At 40.6% G+C, this 27,226-nt stretch overlaps 1 protein-coding gene across 1 annotated transcript in view; it reads right to left on the reverse strand.

Annotated features, from left to right (window-relative positions):
- Window positions 1-2,231: 2,231 nt before the first annotated feature.
- LOC311266805 (sodium channel protein type 2 subunit alpha-like) overlaps window positions 2,232-27,226 on the reverse strand; it is a 46,333-nt gene continuing 21,338 nt past the window's right edge. The window contains exons 9-28 of the mRNA XM_084369352.1: window positions 23,981-24,122; window positions 23,482-23,679; window positions 23,198-23,383; window positions 22,729-23,100; window positions 22,164-22,293; window positions 21,527-21,765; window positions 20,158-20,331; window positions 19,548-19,904; window positions 14,775-15,185; window positions 10,509-10,626; window positions 10,251-10,405; window positions 8,986-9,159; window positions 8,430-8,456; window positions 7,009-7,131; window positions 5,706-5,978; window positions 5,540-5,593; window positions 5,314-5,455; window positions 4,917-5,017; window positions 4,536-4,806; window positions 2,232-3,946 (exon numbers count right to left, since the gene is read on the reverse strand). Of these exons, the coding sequence (XP_084225478.1) occupies window positions 2,715-3,946; window positions 4,536-4,806; window positions 4,917-5,017; window positions 5,314-5,455; window positions 5,540-5,593; window positions 5,706-5,978; window positions 7,009-7,131; window positions 8,430-8,456; window positions 8,986-9,159; window positions 10,251-10,405; window positions 10,509-10,626; window positions 14,775-15,185; window positions 19,548-19,904; window positions 20,158-20,331; window positions 21,527-21,765; window positions 22,164-22,293; window positions 22,729-23,100; window positions 23,198-23,383; window positions 23,482-23,679; window positions 23,981-24,122 (4,879 nt within the window). The 3' untranslated portion in view covers window positions 2,232-2,714. The remainder of the gene's footprint in view (window positions 3,947-4,535; window positions 4,807-4,916; window positions 5,018-5,313; window positions 5,456-5,539; window positions 5,594-5,705; window positions 5,979-7,008; window positions 7,132-8,429; window positions 8,457-8,985; window positions 9,160-10,250; window positions 10,406-10,508; window positions 10,627-14,774; window positions 15,186-19,547; window positions 19,905-20,157; window positions 20,332-21,526; window positions 21,766-22,163; window positions 22,294-22,728; window positions 23,101-23,197; window positions 23,384-23,481; window positions 23,680-23,980; window positions 24,123-27,226) is intronic.

A 27,226-nucleotide genomic window follows, 5' to 3' on the forward strand; every position in this document is an offset into this window, starting at 1 on the left:
TGCATTCATGCTCTCCCAATCCACATCCATCAGATCAAATTTAATGGTCTCAAGAGATTGTGTGCGGACAATAGTCAAAATCAGGCACATAATTCAGGGATTATCAGTACACACAGCCCTTCTTTGTAATCGTTACATCGATACAAGTTAAACTCGCAATGTGCTATGTTTGACAAAATAATTAGATTGTGTAGTTTTCACATAAGAAACATTACAGTATATCTTTCCATATTAGTAAAAGTGAAGACTGAATATTAAGAGGACAAATCTCTATAAACACATGTAATATAAAGCAACTTCATTCAATCAATGTGCGTATGAAGGAAACATTTTATTGAGCGCGCCTCATACATAAAAAAACTCCAAACATTAGAAACAATTTCTTCACAATCTTTTTACAATTAGTTATTTGTTTTTTACAAATAGTAAAATGTTAAAATTTAAATTCTAAGAATTAACGTTGGCTTTGGTTGAAAGCATTTAAATAGCTTCATAGCGGCCCTTATGTCGTCATTAGTTGGCAATATAGCCAGCTAGCTGCAGAATAGTTGCTGGCTGATAACATTTGGTAGAAACTGTTTGCTGGTCAATATTCTTCTACCTTTAATTGGCCCGTTTGCTGGTTTATGAGCTGCAAGGCTACAATTTGTTGCTGAACAAAACAGTCACACAGATGTAAAAGTGCTTCAAAACCTCTGAGCACTTGTAGAGTGGAGTTTGTTTCTATATTAAAATATTTGGAAATTTCTACAAATCAATTTGTGTTTGTAGAAAATGTGAAAATTGAACATGAATATATTTCTTTGATAAATATTTTTTGTTACAAACACAGATAAGTATTTACAACTACTTGAATCTGTTCTCAATTACAATTCTCAATCACATGCTGAATTTGTTTTATTAGCTACCTCTTAAGCTTTTTTTCGCTAATGAAGATAATTATTTTCGAGGCATCTTGTATAACTTTATTTTGTTTTGCAGGCTATCATGTATGTATCGTGTCCCCTTCTGTTGTCTTTGTCAATAGACTGCATTCACACGGCGGCCATTTTCTTCTAACGTCACTTTCAAGGTGGGAAGCTCCGAGCTCGAACGCTGGGATAACGTTGCACTGCTGCCTTCCAGGTTGTAAGTATTAATATAAATGTAGAGAATCTGCCAAACGTTATAATTTCACCCCCTTCTGGTTAATCAGCAACAGAAAAGATGATGGACATTGGGTCATATTTCAGGGTAAAACAACGTTAATGTTCAATCACTTCCTAGCTACTGTTTAGCTAATACATTCAGTGCATTTCACTTCCAGGCTTAAATAAATATGTTAAAGATGTGCGTTGATATTTTTTTTTTAAAAAAGTATGCTTTCCCTTTTGTATGGTGTAACTCCATCAAACAATAATGTTAGCTAGGAAGTGGTTGAATGCTAATGTTAGCTGTTGTCTGACGAAGGCTATATGTTATATGTTGTTTTATCTTGAAATGTGGCCTGATATCCCTCCAGATTTTCACTATCCATTGTCTTTTCAGTCTGAAAGCACAGCAGTACGAGCCTGATGTCAGAGGAAAATGGCCGCTGTGTGAATCAGGTCTATTTGGTGAACCAGGCTGTATTTGTCCCTTTAGCATTTCTCTCATCTTCGGCCTTTAGGTGACCTTGAGGTGGCCTCACTACGGATTTTTTGTATGAATTTCACTGTACAAGTACAAGGAGTTTTTGCAACCAAAACATATTAAAGTATGTCAACTGTAAGAAAGAATATTCAGTGAACGTAGCTAATTAGTTAGCCTGTTAGCAAGCTAGCATTTCTCGGAGTGGCAAAATGACTGAACTTGTACAAATACCACAGGTCCAAGAGGACGACTTGTGTCATTGTCCTGTGAAACACTTTGCGAGTGTTTACTGTACAGTTGTACAATGTCTGAACAACATTCCTGACAGCAAGCTTACGTGCAATGCATAAGAAATTTGTTTTTTTTTTTAAATGGACTGAAATTATCAACAGAATGTGACATTATTCCAAAGACATCTAGTATTGTGTTAGAGATATCTGGTGAAGTTAGCTTGCTAACCAACTAGCCTCCGCCTGTCATACCACTCCAAGCTCCCAGTCAAGACTGCTAGCTGCACAGCTTACTAAAGTAACTGAGTGAGCTCGCTAACGACAGCTACAGTTAGCAGCAGTCAGCGGTTACTCTGGTTATGTACCGCTCCCTATTTGACAATTTGACCATTGACAGGTGGCCAATTCTTACATATTGCACCTTTAATGAGAATTTAGATAATAATTGAACATTCACAAAGGTTTCCTGTGGTAAAGCTGTTCATGTTAAACAAACTGCAGATCTTGTGGTGTTTTGAGTGAATATAGGTAACACGTTTAACCTACTTGTTGTTCATGTTTGATATAGGTATACCAGTACATAACAACATCTTCTATCTGCCAAGTGTCCATTATTAAGATGGTGTGAGGACAAGTTTAAGTTTTTCCTCCTCTCATGTAGGCTGTGACTGTGTATCAAAACTTACTTCTGGTTTCTTCAATTTAAACAGAGGCTGCGATCTACATAAAAATATAGCATATTTCCTCGGCATCTGCTAATATATATGTAAAAAAAAAAGTTCATCTCTTTGACCATGAGTTATTTTGATCTATATTCTCTGCTGTAAACAAAACAGACAAAAACCACACAAACACTCTCCACACGGTCGAGTCTCAAAGAAAGGTTTCCTCGTAGTTTTCACCAGGCTCCCCGAGTTCAGAGTCTCTGGATATGGATCGGACGACCCCAGTGAGGTCACTGACTGCCCTGGTCACACTTTCATACGATGGTGGTGAGGACAATCGAATGTCCTCTGTTGTCTCTTCAACCTCCAACCCCACAGGTCCAAAGTGCTGTATCATGGAGGCTATCAGGCCCTCTGTTTCTGGAGCGCTCTCCACATCCACTACAGTCTCGTAGTTTATCTGTCTGTAGAGGTAGGATGCCTGCTTCATCTGCCGGCGCACCAAATGCCTCCTGTAACACCTCTGGATGATGATCGCCGACACCTCCTCCAGTTTGCGGCGGAGTGTGGACGTGATGGGTTCGTGGGAAACCTTGGAAGGGTTGGTCAGCATGAACTTCTCCTCCATTTGCTGCTTGAGAGCGTCCATCTCACCCGACTCTCCCAGGACACGCTTTGTGAAGGCAAACAGGATGTCCAGACAGTGGATCCTATCCCCGCTGACCATGGGAAGGTCCATGGAGATCAGCTTGACCATGTTGGGCTTGGCTATGCGCAGTGGCTCCGACAAAGTGTCAGCGAATATCGACAGCATGGAAAACTCAATGAACTGTGTGGCCTCAGAATCAAACTTCTCCCAAACCTCATAGAACATTTCAAAGTCATCCTCGCTCAGCGGCTCTGTACTCTCCTCTGTGGCAACGCTGAAGTTCTCCAGAATGATAGCTATATACATATTTACCACAATGAGGAAAGAGATGATTATGTAACTGACAAAGAAAGCTATGCCCACTGAGGGGCTGCCACAGTTTCCACGGGTGTTAGTGCCAGTATTGACAAAGTTAACGTCACACTCGTCGGGGGAGCTGGACATGATGGGACTCAGGAGGTTGTCCCAACCTGCCGAGGTGCTGATCTGAAAAAGGCAGATCATACTATTCCCAAAGGTCTCAAAGTTAAACATGTCGTCAACCCCGTCTTGTTTTTTCACGTAGGCAAAGTTCGCCATACCGAAGATAGCATAGATGAACATGACGAGGAAAAGCAGGAGGCCAATGTTGAACAGAGCTGGCATGGACATCATTAAGGCAAACAGTAAAGTCCTTATTCCTTTGGCTGCACGTATAAGTCGAAGAACACGTCCTATCCTCGCCAGTCTGATGACTCGAAACAGGGTTGGAGATACAAAGTACTTCTCAATGATGTCTGCAAGAACGATTCCTGAAAAGACAGAGAAAGACAAGGTGAGGATGGGTTATCTCACTGCACAATAATGATGACGATTAGTAACATTTTTATATTAACAATCAAATGACCACATGTGTAACATGACAGGGATAGAAAACACTTTTACTCGACTATGCAGTTACCCGCAGCTCTGTTAGTAATAGGCATTTTATACGTTAATAAGAGCTTGTTCTCACTCCCAATGCGTTAAGTACGACCCTGGTCAGTGGTCCCTAGCATGACGCTGTAGTTTCTCCTCTAGCATCATTTCTGGAGGCGCCCCTTTAGTGTATTACTAGAGCGGGAAGAGCGAAACAAGTCCAAGTTGGGGTGTGGTCAGGGTGACTCAGGTTGGAGTGTTTATGTTTATGTTTTGTTTTTGTTAATATAAAAAAGTCCATGAGAAAGTAGAAACAAAATTTAAAAAATCCCCTCTCCAGCCATATTTTAAAAAAGATATTCTGCAAACAAACAACAATAAACCACTGGTACTAACAAAAACACAACAACCTAAATAAATAATCCCCTTGGCAGAGGTAATAGGTACTGAGGTATCTCTTTCTGGCAGTGCGTCTCTACTTACCCACGATGGAGAGAATTATCACCACGAAATCAAAGATGTTCCACGCAACTGTGAAGAAATAACAGCGGAGGGCGATGATCTTGATGAGGCATTCGGTGGTGAAGACCACGATGAAGACCAGGTTGATCTTGTTGAGGATGGTCTCCATGCGGTCCGACTGCTCATCGGTTTCCACCATCATGGTCACCATGTTGATGATGATGAGCATCATGATCATGATGTCAAAGGCTTGCTTTGAGACGAGATCGAAGAAGAAGGCTTGGAGCGCGTTCTATGAAAAACAAACAGCAAATCAGTCAGTGAATGTAACACTATCAGTACGATATTATTGAGAATGTTAGCAGATGTTGTAAATATGTTTTTCTGGTGTGATTATTTTACCCCAGGCCTTGGTATTGGTTTTTGAGGCTTTTTTGATCCTAATTTCTTCATAGCATTATAGTACTTCTTCTGTTCTTCAGTCATAAAGATATCCTGTCCACCTAAGTAAAGGCAAAGAAAGACTAACATTATTTTTACAGAAAAAATGGAAGAAAGAATCGATCAGTGATCAACAGAACGTGGTGAATACAAGCAGGTTCCCTCAAATCTGGGTCAGTTAGTTTTTTCACAGAAATACTCGTTTTTGGTTTTCCCTGAAGATTGAAAAATGTAAAATATCTGAAATCCATGACTGTGTAATTACTTGATTGGCTAGTAAGTTGCATCCATCTTGTACAGTCACAGAATAACTTGCAAATACAGAGTAAATAGGCCTGAAATCAGTGTTTGTCAATACTCATCTTTCTCTTCTGCTGATTGAAATTGTCAATAATGACACCGATGAAGAGATTGAGGGTGAAGAAGGAGCCGAATATGATGAAGACGACAAAGTATAGGTACATGTAGAGGTTGATTTCTCTGATGGGTTGTTCCTCCACCTGAAACCAAACAGTTTTATAAGTCAGCTGGTTACTGCGACATGTTTAGGATGTAGGTTCTGGAAGTAGAAAAGATATACTTACTCCTCTTGAATCTACGGCTGCATGCATTATTTCCATCCATCCTTTGAATGTAGCCTATAATTCAATATAAGATGAGTTAACAAAGCTGGCATTATTATATTCCACATTCCTAAAAGTGTGTTTGACAGATCTGACAAACTCCAAACAGTGCAGCAGAGAAACTCACCACTTGCAGAAGAGAAAGGTAGCCGAGTCCAACATTGTCAAAGTTGACCTTCACTTTTGTCCAGTAGAACTGTGTGTCATTCATAGAGAGGCACTCTGACTTGTTGTTGACTAAAGAGACGCTGTGGATGAAGCCTGTTCTGTTCACACACTTCCCGAACTTGCCGGCGAACAGGTTGACCCCCATGATGCTGAAGATGAGCCAGAAGATGAGACACACGAGCAGCACATTCATAATGGAGGGGATGGCTCCTATAAGAGCGTTCACCACCACCTGATGAGCAATGGAAAAGATACAGGTTAGTCCTAAAGCACTGACATTGTCTACTAGCCTGGCTTCAGATCTCTGAATCCATGCCCACATATTTGATGTTTTTTAAAAATGAATTACATTTTAGTCTGATTATGAGGCTAGTTCTTATTTTAGCTCATGATCGAGCTAATAATTTAGATGTTAACTAAACAGAGTGCCTTTAAATGCTTTAAATGCAATGCTATCATCTGACAGTGATTGAGGGTGTGTTTGTACATAGTCACTACTAGCAGCAGAGCGCAATCTTGCACAAACTGGACCAGAGCACTGTTGGAATGAACCATTGGGTTATTCAGAGCATCACTTTCTCAGAGTGGCAGAGCCCACTCAGGGCACTCTGTCTGTCTGAGGAGACAAAGTCAGTGTTTTATGTACAGCTGAAATAGCAATCCTAGCTTGATGTGGGAACCGTCAGTTAACATACAAACGTTTTGGTAAATATGGCATTACTGGCTAAGTTGTTGATTTGAACTGTTAAACATTGACCTACATTACAAAAGGCACGTTTGCTAATTCATACAGAAAGACCAGGTTCTACTTCAACACTTTCATTTAAGTGTATGATGTAAATTATATTTACTAACGCAGCCTTAGCCTGAGGGAGCTACGGCCAATGTTCTGGGGCTAGCAGCTGTGTGATTCTGTACTTAGGCACAACAATACATTAAGCTAACTGCTCATGTTTACATGCTAACATGCTGACAGTGACAAAAATACGAGCAGGCTGAATGTTCCCATATTAGCCATATTTGTTAAGCGTAGTTTATGCTAACATGTGCTCATCAGTACTTAACACCAAGTGGAGTATTTTTTTTATCTGATGCTAGCGCTAGAGGAAAAGTCAGGGGATCACCAAGGTGATTATAATGGCTGACCCAAATTTTATGGCAAACCATCCAACAGTTGTTGATACACTTTGCTCAGAACCTCTGCATTATTACTGATGTAACAGGGATATGTGACATCAGCTCAGAAAACGTTTTTTTCTCACCCGCATGCCCTCAAATCTGGACAGAGCTCTGAGAGGTCTCAAAGCCCGCAGGGTCCTCAGTGACTTGATCGCAGCAAAGTCAGAATATCCAAGTGAATTTGCTACCAGGCTTATCAAGGACACCTATATGAAGTACAGGAAGACATGTATAAATTTAAAAGTGTAAGTCGATTCTTCTTCATGTTTAATCATTTGGGGAGAAAAGTGGCAATATATATTTTTTAAGATTCAAAAATATTGTAAAATGCACTGAATAAAGCAATATCACATAGTCCTATCAACACATTTGTCAAGGAACTGCATATATTGTTTGAGCAATTATATAACTTTTAAAGAAAAAGTATAAAAAAGATAATAAAAGACAGGTAGAAAACATTTGAAGAGCCAAGAGTTTTTGTGTAATTTGGGACATTCCACAGTTAGGAACACGATGACTTAATTTTCGAGGTTTAAGATTTAGTTTTGGTTGTTGTATCATCTTTTAGCAAATTTAGACTTCCACTCTATTCTACATCCAGAACAAAACAAAATGGTATTCCGCTGTTGAATGGCCCGTGGATGACAGCTATGAATGACAATGGCATGATAAAAAAATGAAAGAAAATTCATGTCATGATTGATGATGACAAAACACAGACAAGTATGCACATATAGGCAAATAGTGTCCATGCATGCATACTCAGCTATATATGCATATTCAATATGTATATATATCAAATAGAGTGAGTTTTATAAAGAATTTATATCTGTCTTTGCCAAATTTGTTTGCCAATTTGCATCCAATTGATCCAATAAGTTCATTAAAAACAATTTAGGACCAATAAGGCCCCAATGGTCTGTATTTCTTTATAAAAGTCTATTTACACATGTGTTTGTCCAATATATCTAAAGAAGATACTCAAAAAAATTTATTTTTGGGACAAGAGAAGTTTTTGGCTCAAAGAAAGTACAGACGGAGAAATAAAAAATCATAGTAAAAGAAAGTAAGGTGGCACTTTTCATAGAGAGAAACAGAGCAGGTCTGACAAATAACACACAGTTTAGACATAAACTCAACCGGCGCATTTCTTAATTAACAATAAGTATAATGTCTGTTAGGCAACATATTTATAGGTTTAAAAAGCTGGATAATAAACACCGGATCTTCTGTAGATAAACCTAAAAGTACATGGCACTGCAGTTGTTCTTGATATAAAAGCCAAGGTCCTGAAGTAAGCGATTCAAAGAATGACTGTTTATAGCACCACAAAAATTTTAGCACATTTCTAAGAAGTGCAATTGTTTAGAAACAAGACAGTGGCTTTTGATATCACAACAGAAAGCACTTACGAGTGAAGAAACACAGAAGCATTTGTGATGCAGATGCACGTTTTCCAGTCTCAGAGCCCATACTCACCCGGGACCTGCTAACTACAACTTACCCTAACAATAGAGCGGTCTGTGGCGATCTGTGTAACAGCAGGTGAGATCAGAGGTCAAGTCAGGCCTCGGGCTGCACGCCTCGGGCACTTCGAGCGACTACACACTACAGAGCCACATCTAATTTACCCAACAGTTTGCATGAAGACGCTCACAAAGTGTAACATGACTCCAGTCGATGGAGCACTTCTTTGTATTTGTCTGGCAAAATCCTGGCATGAAAGCAAATGTAAATTCTACAGTGAAACAACAGTTTAGAGTGTGATTAAGCAATCTGTATGTTTCCAGTTAATTGATTTTAAATTGGGGTCATTTTAACACAAATTTTGGTCCAGAAATTAGCCAGTTATTGCAAAGCATAAATGAATTGTCAAGTGCTTTCCTGTGAATAATATGACACTTTTCAAGCTGTAAATCCCACAATCATAAAACGCTACGTTCAGATACAGTGAGAGGGATTACGACTGAATCTGAATTCCCAACATGTGATTTTTAATTGCCAGCATCCTCTCATGTAGTGCGACATAACATGTGAGTTACAGCTAAATGTTCACTTACATCCACGATGAGAAAGTCAAGCCAGCACCAGTAGTTGGTGAAATATTTCTTGAAGCCGTACGCAATCCACTTGAGGAACATCTCCAGCACGAAGATGTAGGAGAAGACCTTGTCGGCAGACTCCAACACCACCTTTACCACTTTCCTCTTCTCTATGTAGATATCTTCAAATGCCTGCAGCAGAGTAGCGACAGCAGTTTGTGAAAACATCACCGCAATTAGTAATAATCTAGCATGCAAACTGATGTTAGCAGTGCATTTTTTTCCCCAGTGGACAAGTTAAGGTCAAGACGTGTTCAAGTTGGTGATGTGGTTGTTGTTAAAAGTCTGTGGCTCGTACAGCAGGCTGCTGTCTGGCTGTGACAGGGTGACAGTCTGCTCTGATATGATACAATGCTGCTTAATGCAAAGATTTAATTGGCTGTATTGAAATAAGTTCTCCATCTTATAAACAAGCTGCTGGCAAACACTGCAGACACTGTATTCAGTCACAGACCAGGTACCAGACACTGAAGGGAAGAAAGCAGAAATTCCGATCCAACTTCTAGAAATGTTTTATTATTTGCAGCCTATTTTTTAAATTCACATTCAGTAAGGACCTCCTGTAGAAGCTGATTTGTTAGTGGCGGCCATTCCTGTTTTGAATTTAAATTGTCTACCACATTGTTATTAATCTCACTATCAACTGTTCACTCTCCTACAGCTGTATCTGAGGGGCATTATGTACCTGCTAATGCACGACCAAACATTTCCTGCTGCTGCCGCTTTAATTGGATTTAATTGTTAAAGCAACAATATGTGGAAATTGCCACGTTGTGTGATTTGGCGCCCCCACAGTGTCTGAGTGGACGCCACTGTTGTAACTGAACTGAATCTTCAATGAATTTCTCTGTAAATGGATTAATACAGCATGTCTTGTCTTCTCTTCTCCTCTCTTTAAATACAAATCTCAGGTCTATAACAATTTGTCAGACGTAGGTGCTGACTACAAACAAAACTCATCATAACAATGTAATGTGTTGAAAATGTGTTGTAAACGTGTGTAACACTGTGAGAAAATGACACACCAGTCGCTCTTCTGTTTGTGTTTCTACTTCTGACAAATGTAGTATTTAACCACACGTGCTCTCAGCACCAGGAACAACAGGTGACGCCACATCAACCATAACTAAACTCTTAAGGATTAAACATTTTAACAATGTTCCCTTTTTCTTTTTTTTTTCAAAGTGTATCATTGTTCATCTTAAAGTATCTAGAAGCCGTACCAGAGCCCCACTGCTGAGCAGGATCATGAAGATGATGAAAGTCTCGAACCAGCTGTGCTCTACGATCTGGTAGCAGGTCTTCCTCAGCCTCCACCAGGCCTGACCCAGACCGCGGCTGGTATCGATCTCACAACACTGACAGTGCCTCGAGCAGACTGAGTCGGAAGGCAAAGACAAACCAGCATAGATTATACCACATGGACCAACTGTGGAGTAAAAATAACTTTTAAATGAATGTCGACGACTCTTGATTCTCACATTCTGGGAAGCATTCATCCGGCTCCATACTCTCTTCATCCAGCACTGATAAGTTCTCCATCTCCTCTCCAGGCTTCCTCAGATCCACCGTGCTGCCCTCTGATAGGCTGACCTTCTCCTGCGTAGTGCAAAGTATCAATGTTACCAGCCAATGTCTTATTATAATCTCAGATCCATTATGTACTTAACTGGTCACTTGAACACATGTAAAGCACAGAGAATAGACCTCCATTACGTAACCAACAGTTGGTTGTATCGGTGGGTTTTGCAGTTGTTATCCATCAGCTGTCAAAGGCTAAACATCTGCAGTGACATCACTGATTGGGGCGTGGCCATACGTGCAATATGCTTAAAAGTTTCCAAGAAGCGCAGCAGCATTTTCCTGCCCTGTATTCAGTCTGGATTGATCCCATCAAAGCTGGCTCACCTAGATGTACTGCCTTTCCTTTCAATCTCTTCAGGGCCGTAATACAATTTTGATGAGATTTTCGTGTGTTGTAACAGCAACATATTTCACATGATTTATAGGACAGAGGTGCAGCTTCAATCCTATAAACCAGTGCGAAGTCTAATCCAGCATTAAAGAGCATCCACAGGACCTGGAGACCAGATTACCACGCTACCAGTCTCAGTGCCCGAAGACAGAGCGGAGAGAATGTGCACTGAAGGCATTTTGGTAACTCAACCTTGTATCTAACAGCAAGCCTAGTGATAATTCTGAGTATGAAGCTGAGATACATGTGCACAAAGGCTGTGTTACGCTTTAAAGTGATCTACTTTAAAAAAAAAAAAAAATGTAAAATGGGTGACAATTAATTCACAACTAACTTCCTAATGCCCACAATCTTGCCATTTTCCTGTGTATTTAAAGCTTTACACATGTAAAATGCATCCTTCTTTATTGCTGAGCAGCTGCTGATGCCCAGTTAAGCTGATGGAGGGCTGGAGGAGGTTTTTTTTTTTTTTCATTTCCATTTTCCCTGAAGCCTAATTCTGGTTTGTTGTGGAGCGGAGCACGGCAGGGAAAGAGGAAGAGAGTGAGCGCGCCAGACTGCAGCCCGCTCAGATCAGCCTGGCCCTGCCTGGCTCTCCTCAGCTGTGTCAGTATAATCTGCTCTGCAGGGCCTGGCTCCACATCTGGCCTGCTGCTGTCTGCCTGCCAGAGAGGACGGGGGCGACACACCCTCCACCTCAACAAATACCCACAGGACAGGGAGAGACAAGAGGAATCCAGGAGAAACAGGAAAGGCGAATTAGAGTAAGGCAATAGGACGGTGACGATGATATTGATTCTCTCAGCCAATCACACCACTTCTCTGTTATTTAAATAGGAGGAATTTAAAGGAAGAGTTTTGGACATTTTAGGGAATACGGTTATGCAGTTTCTTGCTGAGAACTAGAAAGTCCACCTACCAGCACCTCTTAATCTCAGCAACGAACACGATATATCTCCAAATCCTCACAGTGTAACCTCACAGTCATGGCAAGACTTAAAGGTGCACTATGTAGTTTTGGGGAAGAAATTCTAATCAGAAGAGAAAAGATCTTCATTGGCAAATTGTATATGTTTCCAGCCAAGAAATAGTCCAGCACATAACCCCCAATTTAAGCACTCAAATCTTTTTCTTCTTCAGTTTTTGTACAGATTAAACAAACGACATAGGCTATAAAATGTTTATTAGCGAGCTTCAGAGGTGCGGATTATGTTTCCTGATGACAGAGTCAGACTAGCTGTTTCCTACTGTTGCCCTTCTTTGTGCTAAAATAAGCTAAGCTGACAGTTGTATGGATCTTTTTATCTTACTTTTGTCCAGAAAAATAAAAGACAATAACAATAGTTCTGTAAATGTCAAACACACAGGTGTTATTAATTATTATACCCAATTAGACCTTAGGGAATCCTCTCCCTCACTCTGGTGTTAGGGCTGGGAGAAATTACACATTTAATTTACAGTATAGTTATTAGTATGTGGATTTTAGCATAGTTCTGCCCACCTTCAACTCGAACAGAAGACTAATAAACCAGAATAAGTGCAATCAACTATGTGTCAGGCCTTTTAATATTGTCCCTACGATTATAGGCCTTTTTCACAGCAGACATTTTGATGCGTCATAGCAGGAAAAAAAGGTGATACAAACAACATTAACAATGGCTCTGTTTTGAGCCATACCAGTGTGACAGTGAGTCATCATCATGCACAATACCAGGAAATTGAATTCAGCCATTATTAATTGTATTATCTCCACCTGTGCTCTTCCTTCTTCAAATGCCTTCTGTGAAAAGGCTTATCACAAGACCTTGTCATGTTGAATGCACATTTTTGAAAACCGATCCAGATACTCAGCTGACTAACTGTTTGAGATTAGTGTTCACAGCAAGGGGCTGAGTCAGCTAAGCGGCACCCTACTGTGGCAAACAGAAAGGTCAGTAACATGATAATAATGGCACAATAGCTGCGGTAAAAGACACTGAAACTAACTAATTGCTAATGATAACAAATAACAGCGATGACTATGTTAAAAAATACTTTTTTCAGTTTAACTTAGGTTTTTTGCCAGATGTTTATTGCATGATGTTAACTCTCAATAACACAGTTGTTCAGACTTAAATTTAACATCTGGATTCCCAAATTATATTTGTTTCACCAGACCACTAGTGTCCATCAGAGTTCACCTTGTCTGCTTGACAGATTAACAGCTTACGTCTCCGGAAAGCCTCCGCATCGCCGTCCTCTTCATAGCCCACCCCCACCTCTATTCTGCCTATTATGTCCCACACCCGTCACCGTGCTCTTAGAATCGGGGGATTGGAAAACTGATTAGATTCTTCAACTTGGTGAATGTTTTTCCTCTTAAGACTAGGAGTCAAAACAAACACTGTGCTGAATTGGTGAATTCTTTGAAAGAACTTTCAAATGACAACAGTGTAAATGAGAACAAAATACTGTGTAAAGCTTTAAAAATCAACGGTAGCAGGTGTGATTGAACTGAGCCACTCAGACAAGTCATATTACATCATTTAACACTTTCTTTTATGTGCCCATAGTTTCCTAGAAATTTCCTGAAAAATATTATGTAATTTTCTTCTTATTGGGAAAACAGATGGTAGTTTGTTTTGTATAATTCCAGTTTATTCATTCTAATTAATTTCCGGCGTTACCTAACAGTATTTATGAACAAATGTTGTAGAATGGAGCTGTTGCTTCAAGGAAAAGCTTATTTATCCTATGACATGAACCAAATCACTATACCTATTTATTTACTAGAAACTTCCTGAAATTGTTAGGAAATTACAGAATCATTAAATCAAGCAATAGCCATAATGTTTTAACATAATTATTGTTACTTGGGCAATGATGCTTCTGGCTTCACCCAAGTAAGTGAAGTGAGGCAGTTGTGGTAGTTTCAGGAGTCAAAGGCAAACACCTGTCATACTGAAGTGCACCTCTGGATTGTACAGAGCTCATACAGAGCAGAGCTGCATGTGACAAAGTATTATTTTACCATTTAAGTTCAGGAAATATGGTTTACGAAAACTATTTTGGTAGCTATTAATGTCCAACGACCTCTACAACAGTAAATCATGAGGGTTAAGGTCAAGTGTTTCCTGTTTTATTTTGTAGGTTTATTATTTTTTGTTATGTTTTCTTTTACACTTCCTGTGTTTTTTCCTCGCCTTTTTTGTTTGCCCTATTAGTTTCACCTGTTCATTATAAGTCTTTCCTTGTGTATTTAACTCTGTGTCTGTCTTTGTCAGTTTGTCTGTGTTTCTATGTCATTTTCCCAGTCCTGCGTTGCCACATCTGTTCCCCTGTCCTGTTTGCTCCTCGTGTCTTACCTGCGTTCTTTGTATTATGCTGGTTTGTACTTTGGTTAGTTTTTGCTCTTGGTTTCTTCGCTTTGTTGCTTGCCTTTTTGCTACCTGCCATTGTTTTTTGGACTTTGGCTTTGTGTCATTAAAGCTTGCCTAAATGCAAGACACCAAAGCAGGCAGGCTGAAAATCAGAAAGCACAAAGCAAACAGGACTGGGGAACAGATTTGAAAACGCAGAACTGGGAAACTGACATACAAAACACAGACAAACTGACAGAGGGAAAAACAAAGACTGGAATACACAAGGGGGGGAAGACTAATAAGCGACAGGTGACACTAAAGGCAGGAAACAGCACAACGACAGGAAGTGTAAAACTGAATATGACACATAAGGATAAACTTACTAAATAAATGAAACCCTAAACCATCACATCTGGATGTGAAAAACTCACTTTGTTGTCTTCATCCTCTGATGATTCAGAAATCTCCTCCTCCTCGAGAAACTCCACATCCGACTCTCCAGGTGCGATTGGAACAATGACAGTCAAGTTGGGGTTTGTCATGTAGCTGTCCTCCTCTGGTACGATGTATTTCTCTCCATAGCGTCCGAAAATTCCCCCATTGCTTTCAACGTGATTTCCAACCAGCTTAACCCCCTGAATGGGTTCTTTGGTCTGCTGCTTTCGACGACATCTAAAGCCGCGGTTGAAGAGGTCTACGATATGCGTGACAAACCAGGAGACACCGGCGTTGATGCGGGCGATGGCGATCTGGATGTTGTTCAAATCGCCGTCTTCATCCGGGGCAGACAGGTTGTCTGAGCTGAAGGAGCTGAGCAGCAGGGCCAGAAAAAGATTCAACACCTGTTGAAATACAAATGTTACGTTACATGACATTTGTTCTGGAGAAATTATCAGTGTATTGCTTTCATCTTATAGCCATTCAGCCTGAAAATGGCAGAAAATGCTGTATTTACGTTGTGCATATGTCAACATTTGTCTTTCTTCAGTCAGTCTCTAGTCTAAGCTAAAGGATCACGCACCTAATGCACAACATGATATCCCACATATTTTGTCAACACTGGAAAATCCTGCATTGTAAATTCAGGAGGATATTCTGCCCAGATATACTCAGACACATATGGCTTTGGGTGCTTTCAGCTACACTGAACTCAAGTTTCCAAACATCCAACTCCCAAGTAATCTGTCTACTAGCTTAGAGAGCAGTGGCATCAAGCACATCTCTGCAAAGCAGCGTATGTGTGTACGTGTGCGTACTGCCTGTGCATGTGTGATGTGCACAGTTGGTAAGGATCATCTTTAGCCACTGAGCCAGTCAGAGATGGGGAGCATGAGCAGATGATTAGTGATGAATGCCCTCCGACCTTCTCGCCCCTAAGCATCCTGGATAATCCCTTGGATAAACAGCTTTTCCACGATTCATGCGCAGGGAGGAGGAGGTTTCTGTCCATTAAACTGTATAAGGAACACTGTTGAGATGGTCTTTGCCCTGACAAGGTAACAGAGTCACTGGGGGTGCCTTTATCTAGCTATTGTAAAACAGGACAATGGCTATGCGTTCTGTAAGTCATTTCAACATTCATACCTTTTGTCAGTGCTACTGAAATTAGGATCATTTAAAGCTGTATTAAGAGGTAAGAAGGTGTGAAATGGAGTGAAACCACCAGGTTAAAAAGGATATAATGGAATGCAATTGACCATTAGCTAAGCCTGGTGCTGTAGTTACTTTTGCCACCCCTGCCAAACTTTGCATTCTAGCATGACAGTTAACAAATAACCATGGGAGATTTAACACTCAAAATTCTTCCTAATTTTCGAAACAATGGGTCTTCAATTTTACACAAAGGGAAACAAAAACAGGCTCTTCATTTCTTCATTTTTACTTCTTGACAATGGATTGTTGCCTAAAAAGTCTGATTTTATCAGCTCTAGCTAGCTCGCGTAGGCTAATGCTAGCTGTTAGCCTACGCTGAATTAATTGTTCTTAATTCAGCCCCTAGATAAGCTTTAGAAGTGTTTTAAACTTTTTAGGGGCAAAGTCACCAAACATTTTCAGCATTGATTCTATAAACATAGTTTTTATGTCCTGTCGACCATTGAGAGTGAAGTTATGGCTCTCTAACCATTACCAGATAGGGGCTTGGGCATTGCTAAGATGGCTGCTGGTTGGCCAGACTTGCCTAAAAGCACTTTGGTGTAATGTCCCCAACAACCTTTTTTGTATTGTATCAGAGCAGCAGAAAGCCAAGGACAGTCAGGATTTTGTGAACAGCTGAAGAAGCAATCCTAGTTAAAAGTAACTGTGGACTGATGGGTGAATTCAACCGCTATAAATTTCATGCTTTGACACGAATCAAAGAGGTTTTGTTTTTCTGAAGTTAGCTTCGAGGTATTAGTCATTGTTGTGCTGAAAAGTTAAAGTTATTTAGCTAACGTTACCATTGACAAGCAGACATATTTAGCTGATGTTACTTGTTGAGTTGAGTTGTAGGTTAACGTTACAGATATAAACGGGAACATTTTGTGGTAAATAATGCGTTAGCAGCCAACGTTGTTGATGTTAACTGTTAAACATAACATACACCTCAAATGACCCCTTCATTAATTGATACAGAAAGAGCACGCTCCACTTCTTTGAACAGCCATGGTCCATTAGCGCCAAGCATCAGATTGGACTTACAAACATCAATTTGAATTCATTCAAAAGCTGACGTTAGCTGGCTAAAGTGTAAGTAATGTTGGCTCACCGGAATAGTCTGAAAGGCACTAATGTTAATCTGTTTGCTCAGATACCTTGCTGCAAAATGAATTGTTAGCCTATTAGTGTATTTGTTTAGTGTTAATGAGACCGTAGTGCGATTTTGGCTAGCAAATTGTTGACTTAAAGACCATGATAGTTCATTCTAGCCAGTAAAATAACTGAACTTCAAAAGATGATAAAAGCATGTATGTGTTTGATCTGTTGTCTGTTAGTGTGACATTAAATCAGTAGTAGCCTGCTGTCGTCAGTGTAAATGCTTGTTTCATACTAAGTATTTTACCATTTTAATTAAGTTTAAATTATCCTATTATTTCAACTGACTATTTACTCCTTGGTTGGGTCAAATACTGCACTCGGGTCAAAATCGCCAAAGACTAGGTTCCCTAAATTGCAATCCTGAAACTGCAGCCACTTCTACTGCAGGCACATGCTGCTCTTTTTTTCAGGCATAACAAAAACCCATTCAAAAACCCATTGACAAAGGAACAGTAAGTGCAAAAATGCTAACTCACTGGTGAATTTTAGGACTCATTTCAGTAGCACAGATCCTGGCAAGACTGACAAATATCAAAGAGTTAACCAAAATGGTTTTCAAAAGACTTCTGACGGATACATTTCAGAGCATAGGATTAAATGTGGCACAAACTAGCATTTAATGGCCAAGAGAACAGAGGGCATGCTGGGAACAGGTGTTTGAACCATATCCAACAGGAAGTCCACACTCAAAGCCTTGCTCCATTTTTTTTTAAAAGCCTGAAAGGCTTTTAAAACAGTTATGTGGCAGAGCTGAATTGACTGTAGTGCAGATGATGCTCATATTTCAGTGTATAATACTATTCTAATTTGTGCTTAGCATAAGATGCAAAAGCCACTAGTGGCATATTTGTTTCTTATTTGGACTTACATAACACATATCCCCAGCTAATTTATGTTATGGTCAGGTCAGGAGTAAACATGGCTTTAGTAAAAATAGAATTAAAAAAAAAAAACAACAACTGAAAATGCATTCGGGCAAAACGTCTGTATAATAATGATAATAATAATAAAAAATACAAAATGTTTCAGTCATTAGTGCTACAGAAACAGACTACAACAAGTGGACATATTATTATATTTCAATAATACGCTACACTGATCATGAATAAATGCTGTGACTGCCGGCGCTTCTGGATTTTTTTTAATCTGCTCTCATTAACGTTTGCTTACAGGACACAGCTGGGAAGCAAATCACCATATGGGCGGACTAACGAATATACGTAGCCTTGCTATGACTCTGAGTGACAGCAGTTGTTTACAAACAGAGTTGTCACACAGATGAAACATATTCTATAGAAACAGCTGCATGCAATGATGTGCAAACTGTGTTTGATCCTGTGTGAAAGTCTGAAGCTGAAATGACTGGACTGACAGCGAGACCACACTGTGGCCTTGGCTGATCCTTTGTACAGTCCTTTGGTCACAATTTCACCCATAAGGCTTAGTTCATTAGCAGCGGATAAAACATTCAGCCCTGTTGGTCATGAGGCTGCGGGAAAGCCGCTCCTAGTGCAGAGTGTGTCTGCTGCTTGCACGACAGCACATACAGATAATACATATATTACTTAGGGGGGACAACACATGGTTTATATGTTGTCCAGACATGATCGGTTTTGAAGTCTGCAAATGCTAATCTGTAAAATAGTTAGCATGACTCTGTGACACAACCACTTTCTCAGTAACTAGTACGTTTGCAAAAGCACCTAAGGGAGAAACACAAACCACTGCAGCTACACAGATATCTCAGTTTGAAAAATGTATCAACGAGCCACCAACAACTGTGAAAGGATGTCCCATCGTCATTATATGGAATCACCAATCCTGATTGGTTCAACATAATCCCTGATTACTCATGACATCATCCTTTGGATTTGACAGCAGTTCAACTTGGTTCCATTGAATTTCTCTCTAGACGACTTCCTGTTAGTATGTGCTGTTAAAGGATAAGGCTGCTGATATTCTGTCTTTTTAACTCTGCCAAGGAGGTTATGATTTAACCTGTGTCCGTTTGTTGGTTGGTTGGTTTTTCAGCACCATCACACAAAGACTATTTAACAGACTTTCATGAAAATTGGATGGAGGATGGGTCCATACCCAGAATATACCCGCTTAACTTTTGGGGCAGATCCAGATAAATGGACTGATCCAGGATTTTTCTCACTTTCTTTAACAATGTGAAATAAGGCATTTTTCCACATTTTTGTTCATTTGGCAGGGAGTAAGCATGGATCTTGTTGAAATAAATCAACTGTATGTAGGTGGCTGGAGTACAATTTGATGCGGATCTAAACAAAAATCTGGATGTAGTGGATTTAAATATGTTTTATTTGATATTGGATTAGGCTTGATTGATATATTATAATCGACTCAATTAACAGACATTTAAGTCATATAAATGTAATACTCACCACCAAGTTCCCAATGACCATGACCAACATGAACACCAAGATACAGAGGGGCTGCCCGGCCACTTCCATACAATCCCACATGGTCTCGATCCATTCGCCGCACAGCACCCGGAACACAATCAGGAAGGAGTGGAAGAAGTCCTTCATGTGCCAGCGCGGCAGCTGACAGTCATTGGAGATCTTACACACACAGTCCTGGTAGTTCTTGCCAAACAGCTGCATGCCCACCACGGCGAAGATGAATACGATGATGGCCAACACCAGCGTCAGGTTTCCCAGGGCGCCCACTGAGTTGCCGATGATCTTGATGAGAGTGTTGAGGGTCGGCCAGGATTTTGCCAGTTTGAAGACTCGTAACTGATGAAGAGAATAAGGTGAAGAAATCAAATAATGATGCATGGTTACAAGAAACCATGTGTTTAAGTTTGGTGTTAGATTGTAAGATGTTCTAGACTTCAGAAATTGATTTTTTGGTAATATCTGTGCCTGCTATAATAAAACATGCATCATAAGCCATATATGTCAATCACCCTTGATTTGTTGCATCTGTTAAAGGCATACAAAGGCAAGCAATGTCAAAAAAGTAATGAAAGTTAAAGACTTCTGTTACCAGTCTGAAAGATCGCAGGACAGACAGCCCCTCTACATTGGAGAGACCCAACTCCATCAGACTGAGGCAGACAATGACGCCGTCAAAGATATTCCAGCCCTGTTGGAAGTAGTAGTAGGGATCCATGGCAATCAGCTTCAGCACCATCTCAGCTGTAAAGATCCCCGTGAACACCTAAGAGGTAGATAAAGTACCAAAGTTTAATCTTCAAATAGAAAATTGCTTATTGTATTTCTTAATAAATATTTAATTCAAACTGCACAATATTCATATGAACATGGGTCAGTTGACCCATTTGTAATATGAATGGTGCCACTTGACTCACAGATAATAACCACCTGTGAACATAGTGAAGCACTTAACAGCTAAAGAGATATTTCCCCAAGGGGTTGGTGATTTCCATTCATCAGGTGAACAAACAAATGCTAATGTTGCTCTGTATTTGCTGGATGTGTGACCAGGCAATTGTTTGCTAACAGTTTCCCTGTAACAACTTTGTTAGATGATAATATGTGATGTCTTTACAGGTTGTTCTGCTGCCTTGAAGTGGGCAAAAATATAAAATACTGCAGCTTTAAGTTGTTGTTGTTTGTAAACACCATTCAAAGTTGATTACTGAGACTAATTCCCCGGTCGTCAAATACTGATGCTGTGAGTTGACAAGCCATCAACCCAAAGCGTTACAAAGACAAGCTGGGAATCAGACTCAACAATCAACTCTCTTTCTCCAGAATCACTGATGCCTATCAACGTCCCAAACCCAGCAAAAATAATAGAATCAAATAAATAAAAAAATATCAAGAATACTTTAAAATGTCCTCTTACAATGTTGAAACAAACTTTTGGTGGAGCAGCACAGGAAACTAATCACCTGTTCATTAGAAGTATTTTAAGGCTTTTAAGATCCAACTAACAAAACACAAACAAACAGGACTGAAAACATAAGCAACCTGGTGAAGTTTTACTTCCATTTGTCTTCTTTTAAGTAAGCTTTCAAACTTAAAGACACTGGCAGAGTCTATAATTTACCAGTAGGGGGAGATGACAAAATACAAATCAGGGAATCAGTCCCACGTCCTGCTAAAAATACTTCCTCTTGCCAAGGATAATCACAAATAGTCTAAAGCAGAACCGTTGAAAAGGGATCAACATGGCCCTGTTTGACCCTAAGTCCCACACAGCACTGGCTATAAAAAACCCAGCTGCCTGATATAGAAATACATTATCTGAATGAATGCTCTTCCTTTTTCCTCTTTGCTGTCTTCTCACTTAGGCTTTCAGTCCTCTCCACTGCTAACCCAGCAGCACTTAAGAGAAAATGTGTGCCACGCTGGAAACCTGCCCACCCCTATCGTTAAAAAGCCCTTACCAGATTGCCCACTGAAAGCATGGTGTTGAACTCGTCAGTCATGGGGTAGTGCTCCAGGGCCATGAAGAGGGTGTTCAGCACGATGCATATAGTGATACCCAGATCCAGGAAAGGATCCATCACCATGCACTTCACCCACTCCTTCAGCTGCAGCCACCAGGGGCAGCAGTCCCATATCAGGTACTTCTTGGCGAATGTGTACCAGCAGGGATGGCACTTTTGCCTCGACTCCTCCAACTCTGCAAAGACACACCCAAGTGAACCACTCATCTGCAGGCTTTTCGTCAAATTCCAGTTTGAAATGTGAAACTGTGGTAGCTTTTATTTTCATTTCAAACACCGGTAGACATAATCTGAAGCCCAGCCTTGAGTTTTATGCTAGCTTCAATCTGCAATTGGTCTCTGAGGCTCAACATAGTGAGAGCTAATCCAGCAATCTTTGAAATAAAAGTTTGACATTTGGGGTAATTTGCTTGTTTGCTTTCAGGCTGGGCTAGATGAGAAGATTAATACCACTCTCCTGCCTGTACGATAGATATAAAGCTACAGCCAGCAGCCAGTTAAATTAGCTGGACTGGACACACGGAGAACAGCATGCCGGGCTCTGTCAGAAGGTAACAATTTCAAAAGGACTCACCATCCATGGCGTCACTGAGGAAGCTGACAGAGCTCAGTCCTCTTTTCCTCTGCACAGGAGGAGGCTCCGTCACTGTTGGAGAAGGCTGGAGGAGATGCCTGGGAACGGTGTCCTCTGCATTGGTGGGCTTCTGGTAAACAGAAAACACCCAAAAATTAAGTACAACGTTTTTTTCTCTTTTGATTTGGTGAGTTATTAATGGAGATTGATCAGTTAAAGGTGTAGTGTGTAGGATTTAGTGGCATCTAGGGGTGAGGATGCAGATTGCAACCAACTGAATATCCCTTGTAAAAACTGCAAAAGGTATTGGTATGTCCCCTCTGTGCTACTGCAAAACATGGCATTGCAATGTAATTATTATTATTATTATTATTATTATTATTATTATACCAAAGTTAGCACATACATGCATGTTCTTTTATGTGAGTAACCCGCATTTATAAGTGATTGACTTCTTTCCCTCTGCCAGTGGACGGGTTTGCCTCTCTGTTTCGTTCTCATGAGTCACATCCAATGTCACAGGAAATGCGACGGGAAAAAAGACACACAGGCTTGTATCACTCACTGTGTCTTCCCTGACCCTCTCCATGCTGTAGGCAGGCATAGAGGTGGGAGTATGCAGGCCCAGGGTGGTGACTCCATTCTGGTCTAGGGAGATGTTGAGCCGGCCGTTGACATTGAGGCTGGGGGTGAAGATCTGAGAGCAGTGGCTCCGCACACTGCCTGTCCTTCTCTTCCAGGGCGTTGCTGTGGAATTAGCACGACTCCTGAAGACGTCCCCATGAACGCTGTACTCGTCATCCCCGAAGTCAGCCTCCGAGTTGTTGCGGGCCCGGAAAGCGCTGAAGATGCTGACCTGGCTTCCTCTTCGGGTGCTGAGGGGGTGAGCGGAGAGTGTGGCTAGCAGGGGGTGGGCTGGAAGGGGAGACAGAGGAGGCTGCGGAAACAAAGAGGATGTATTAGCGCTTGTGGTTTGTAACGAGAACATCAAAGACTGGACGAAACGTGCAGACAGTGATTGTTGGGTGATGTACCATTGGCTCATCCAGTGGGTCAAACTTCTCTTCAGCAGCTTCCTCTCCTGTTTCCTCTGACAGCGTCCTGTGCGATCTTCTTCGTCTGCTGCTGCTTCGACGTATGCTGCCTGCCTTCAGACAAAACGGAGACAACTCTGGGGACAACACTGAGTCCGTCTCCTGTGCTTGTCTTCTTGCTGCCAACTTGACACAGAAAGGAATGATGTTACAGGATATCATTTTTAGTCTGAGGTTGAAGGCACAGATGAAAATACGAAGTCCTTGCTGACTGCTGCACTTACTCTTTGCTCTCTGCGAAGGTGCTCCATAGCCAGCTGAAACTCCCTCTCCTTCTGCCAGGCCTCAGCGATGGTTGCCTGATTCTGCTCCTCATAAGCCATGGCCACTACAGCCAGGATGAGGTTGACCAGGTAGAAGGAGCCCAGGAAGATAACGAGCACAAAGAAAACCATGTAGGTCTTCCCTGCTGAGCGGAGAGTCTGGGAGAGCAGACATGAAGTCAGTACAACCAAATTCACATGTTGAAGAACATTTCTGAAATATGGAGACAGATCAACAGACAGGCTGATGATAGATAGAGGTACACCAATCCTGAGTTTAATCCTTTTTATTAAAAGCACAAGTTCATGTCGTGCCCTAATGCTTGTGTTTATTGCCCTTATGCAACATGTTGTCAAGTTATGTTGAGACCCAGTATCTTCATATCTCACGAAACAACCATTTAAATTAATAAGGGTTTACAAATATGGATTATAATTCAAGGTGAGCAGCATATTGCACCTGGTGAAACAGTTTTTCCCAGTAGTCTTGTGTCATGAGTCGGAAGAGGGCCAGAAAAGCCCAGCCAAAGGTATCAAAACTGGTGTAGCCATAGTTTGGATTCCTTCCTACTTTTAGGCAGTCAAATCCATCTGGACACTTCCTGTAATGGACAAACAATTGAAAAGAAGAAGACAAAATGATTATGGGACGACACTGATAAACAAAGGCTGTGCACAATTAAATCAAAGGCAGCTGGGATGGATATAGCCGTGTTAGCGTGCAGGCTGTTTTACCAGAGTTAAAAACATCTCCAGTATCTACATGTAGCCCCGTGGCCTTTGACTCTACAGGGTAGAGAAGCGGATGAGTCAGTAAGTACACACACTGCTATCAACACCATTATTTCAACTGAAGAGGCCTCTTGAAATTTGTTCCAGCACTAAAATGCACTGGAGCAAAAGGGATTATGCTGAGCCAGATGGATATCAAATTGCAGTTCAAAATTTTTTTTTCTGCTTCATGCCTCCATCTCTGATCGTCATTGTCAGCATAGTGGCATTACAGCAAATATTTAAGTCCAGCAGCTGAGAACAAGCTGGACTGTCATGTCAATCTGAGTGCAGAATAATTTCGTAATGGCTGGGAAACAGCTGGGCGGCAGAGCGCTGCTGTGACAACAGCTGTAGATCTCACCAACCAGCCATCTGAGCAGGAATGCTCACTAATATCCAGCGGTGAGGACGGAGGAGGCTGCGTGAGGCCAGCGACATCTTCCTGTCAGATTCCTCCCCTCTGCTGCACTGCTCAACCGGTTCATCTCTTTTATATGACAAAACATGCACACACAACAGACTGCAAGTGTTGCCTCTAAGGACTGTACAGGGGTTTTGCCTATTTTAGCCCATTAACCACAGTATATCTTTTGTGACTACATTGCATTGGTGTTGACCATAACCATTATTATGGTTTATGTCCTATAAGTTTTTTTTTTTTAATTCTTAAATTGCAAGCAGGGACACTGTCATGATTGCCCATAAGGGGGGAAAAGGGAAAGTTATCTGGGGCCAAGCCACAATGGGGGACCATAGAGGCCAGCGATCACTGTCTTCATCCCAGTGTAACCACATTTTATTTTGAAACGAATAACTCACCGTTCCTAATTAAAATAACAAAAATAAACATTTATTTATTGTTGGATCATATTGTTGCCCCATCTCTGAAAATAGTACAAGTCGTTTTTTGTACACAACTTCAAAAGTGCACCATTGGCGGGCGGCCACATTACCTGCCACATCAATTTATGATCTAACCTAACTACTTGCTAAAGTGAATTTCCTTGCTGTGCCAGGACCTGCACATACATCATGATGCCAGAAAAGAAAGGAAAAAGAAAAGAGGAAGCCAGCGAAGGCTTTTGACAAAAATAATATTGTAATGACCAACATTTTTCACAGTTTTGGGGAGGACCCCGATCTTTTCAAGGGCCCAGACATTTCTGTGAGTGGGTCTGGAAACACTATAAAGCACCATTCCTCTTAAATTTAAGCCTTTTTAATGTTACAAGAATAACAACATTTATATGATTTCTCAACACGGATAGTGAGTTTAATCCAATTGTTTTCTAATCAACAGAATAGCATGGACAACTATTTTGATAATCAATTAATCATTTCAGTAAAAATGCTAAACATTCTTTGGTCTTTAGTTGTGAGTATTTGCTGCTTTTCCCTTCGTACATAGGTTCAACAATGCTGGTATGGTGATGGGCATTTTCAGATAAACTTTAATTAATTTGTTGGGAAAATAATCTGCAGATTCATCGCTGTATAGTTTATGTGTATTGTCTTGTAACTGTGTTTTTATATTAAAGTGCTAATTTAGATAACAGATCTCTGACTGTTTGTCAGACTCATGAAGCTAAGTAGCTGTGCACACTGTCAAATAAACAAAGAAATAAAACTAACTAATTTGATTTGAAATAACTGCAACTATTTCCATACTAAAATCAAATTCATGGGAAACAACATGTATGAAATCGGTCTAAATTTAACCAAAAAATTGAACTCAAAATCACTTTCTCAACAAATAAGTCACACAGCACAGTAATTCCTATTTTGTTTGTTTGTTTGTTTGTTGAGAAAGTCATGTTGGATTTAATTTTCTCAAATAAAACTGGTCCGAGCAGCTTTCTACATACAAACGTTCTGCTATTTCCAACAGTCAGTGATGAAGGTAACCTCAGTGCTTTCGTGTGGTGCTGAACATGCGATGCACACAAATGGACCCCTACATCTAATGTTGTGGTTGCTAATCTTATTTCCACACTGCTGGCCAATGCTGTCACTTAAACAACCCTGTCAATGTGAGGCTTGTAATTAGGTGCTTCTGTAGACTAAAAACAAGGCGCCTGTCAGGCTAATGCCCCTGAGGTTTCTATAGTAACTGCCCAGGAGACTAGGGCAGTCGAGGTGAACGCTCCTCAAGGAGAACTGCTATGCCACATGTAGTGGCTGTGGGATCTGATGTGCCTCCATACATCCACAACATCCACAGCCAGCATGAAGCACTGGTAGTGGTACTGTTTGACAGGGTGTGTGTGCACTGGTGTGCACACACACCCTGTCAAACAGTACCAGTGTTTATCTTTTCTGTGTATAACTTTCTCCTCATTAGTAACACAGTCTACAGTGTGTTACTCATAAGTATTGATTAGATGTGTTGTGCCTTCAGAGGCACAATCAGAAACAGTCCTCCTCCAGAAGTAAAAAAATAGAATATAAAAAAACTACAAATCATATGTTGAAGAAGGTTCTCAGTCACCATTTACAAATTGAGTAACAAAGCAAATGTACTCTACATCATTCCTACCCATAAAAGCCTGTGCCACAAAGCTATACATAAGGCAATGAATCCATTTACAAGTTGTAGCTTTTTAACATAATCAAAAACACGTTCTGGGGCCCTTCCTATGGATGTAATTGCAAAATGGATTCCTGCTGATAATTTTCTAATGCTAATAAAGTCAGATAAGTTATCAAACCACCTGTTAAAAGGCACCAGAACACATGAAATGACATCTACTCTATTAAAAAATGTTCTAGAAGAGAACCACCAAAGCTCTGTGGAAATCGATTGTAACACTAACAAAAATGCAAACTCTGTTCACTGCGGTGGAATCCACAGCTGAAGCAAGTTTCAAGAGTCTGCTAATTGTTTTCATACTGTACAGAAATGAATGGCATGACATCAATGGCTTCCTGGAAT

This window comes from Pagrus pagrus, assembly GCF_965226575.1.
Source record: "Pagrus pagrus genome assembly, chromosome: 12".
Lineage (NCBI taxonomy): Eukaryota > Metazoa > Chordata > Actinopteri > Spariformes > Sparidae > Pagrus > Pagrus pagrus.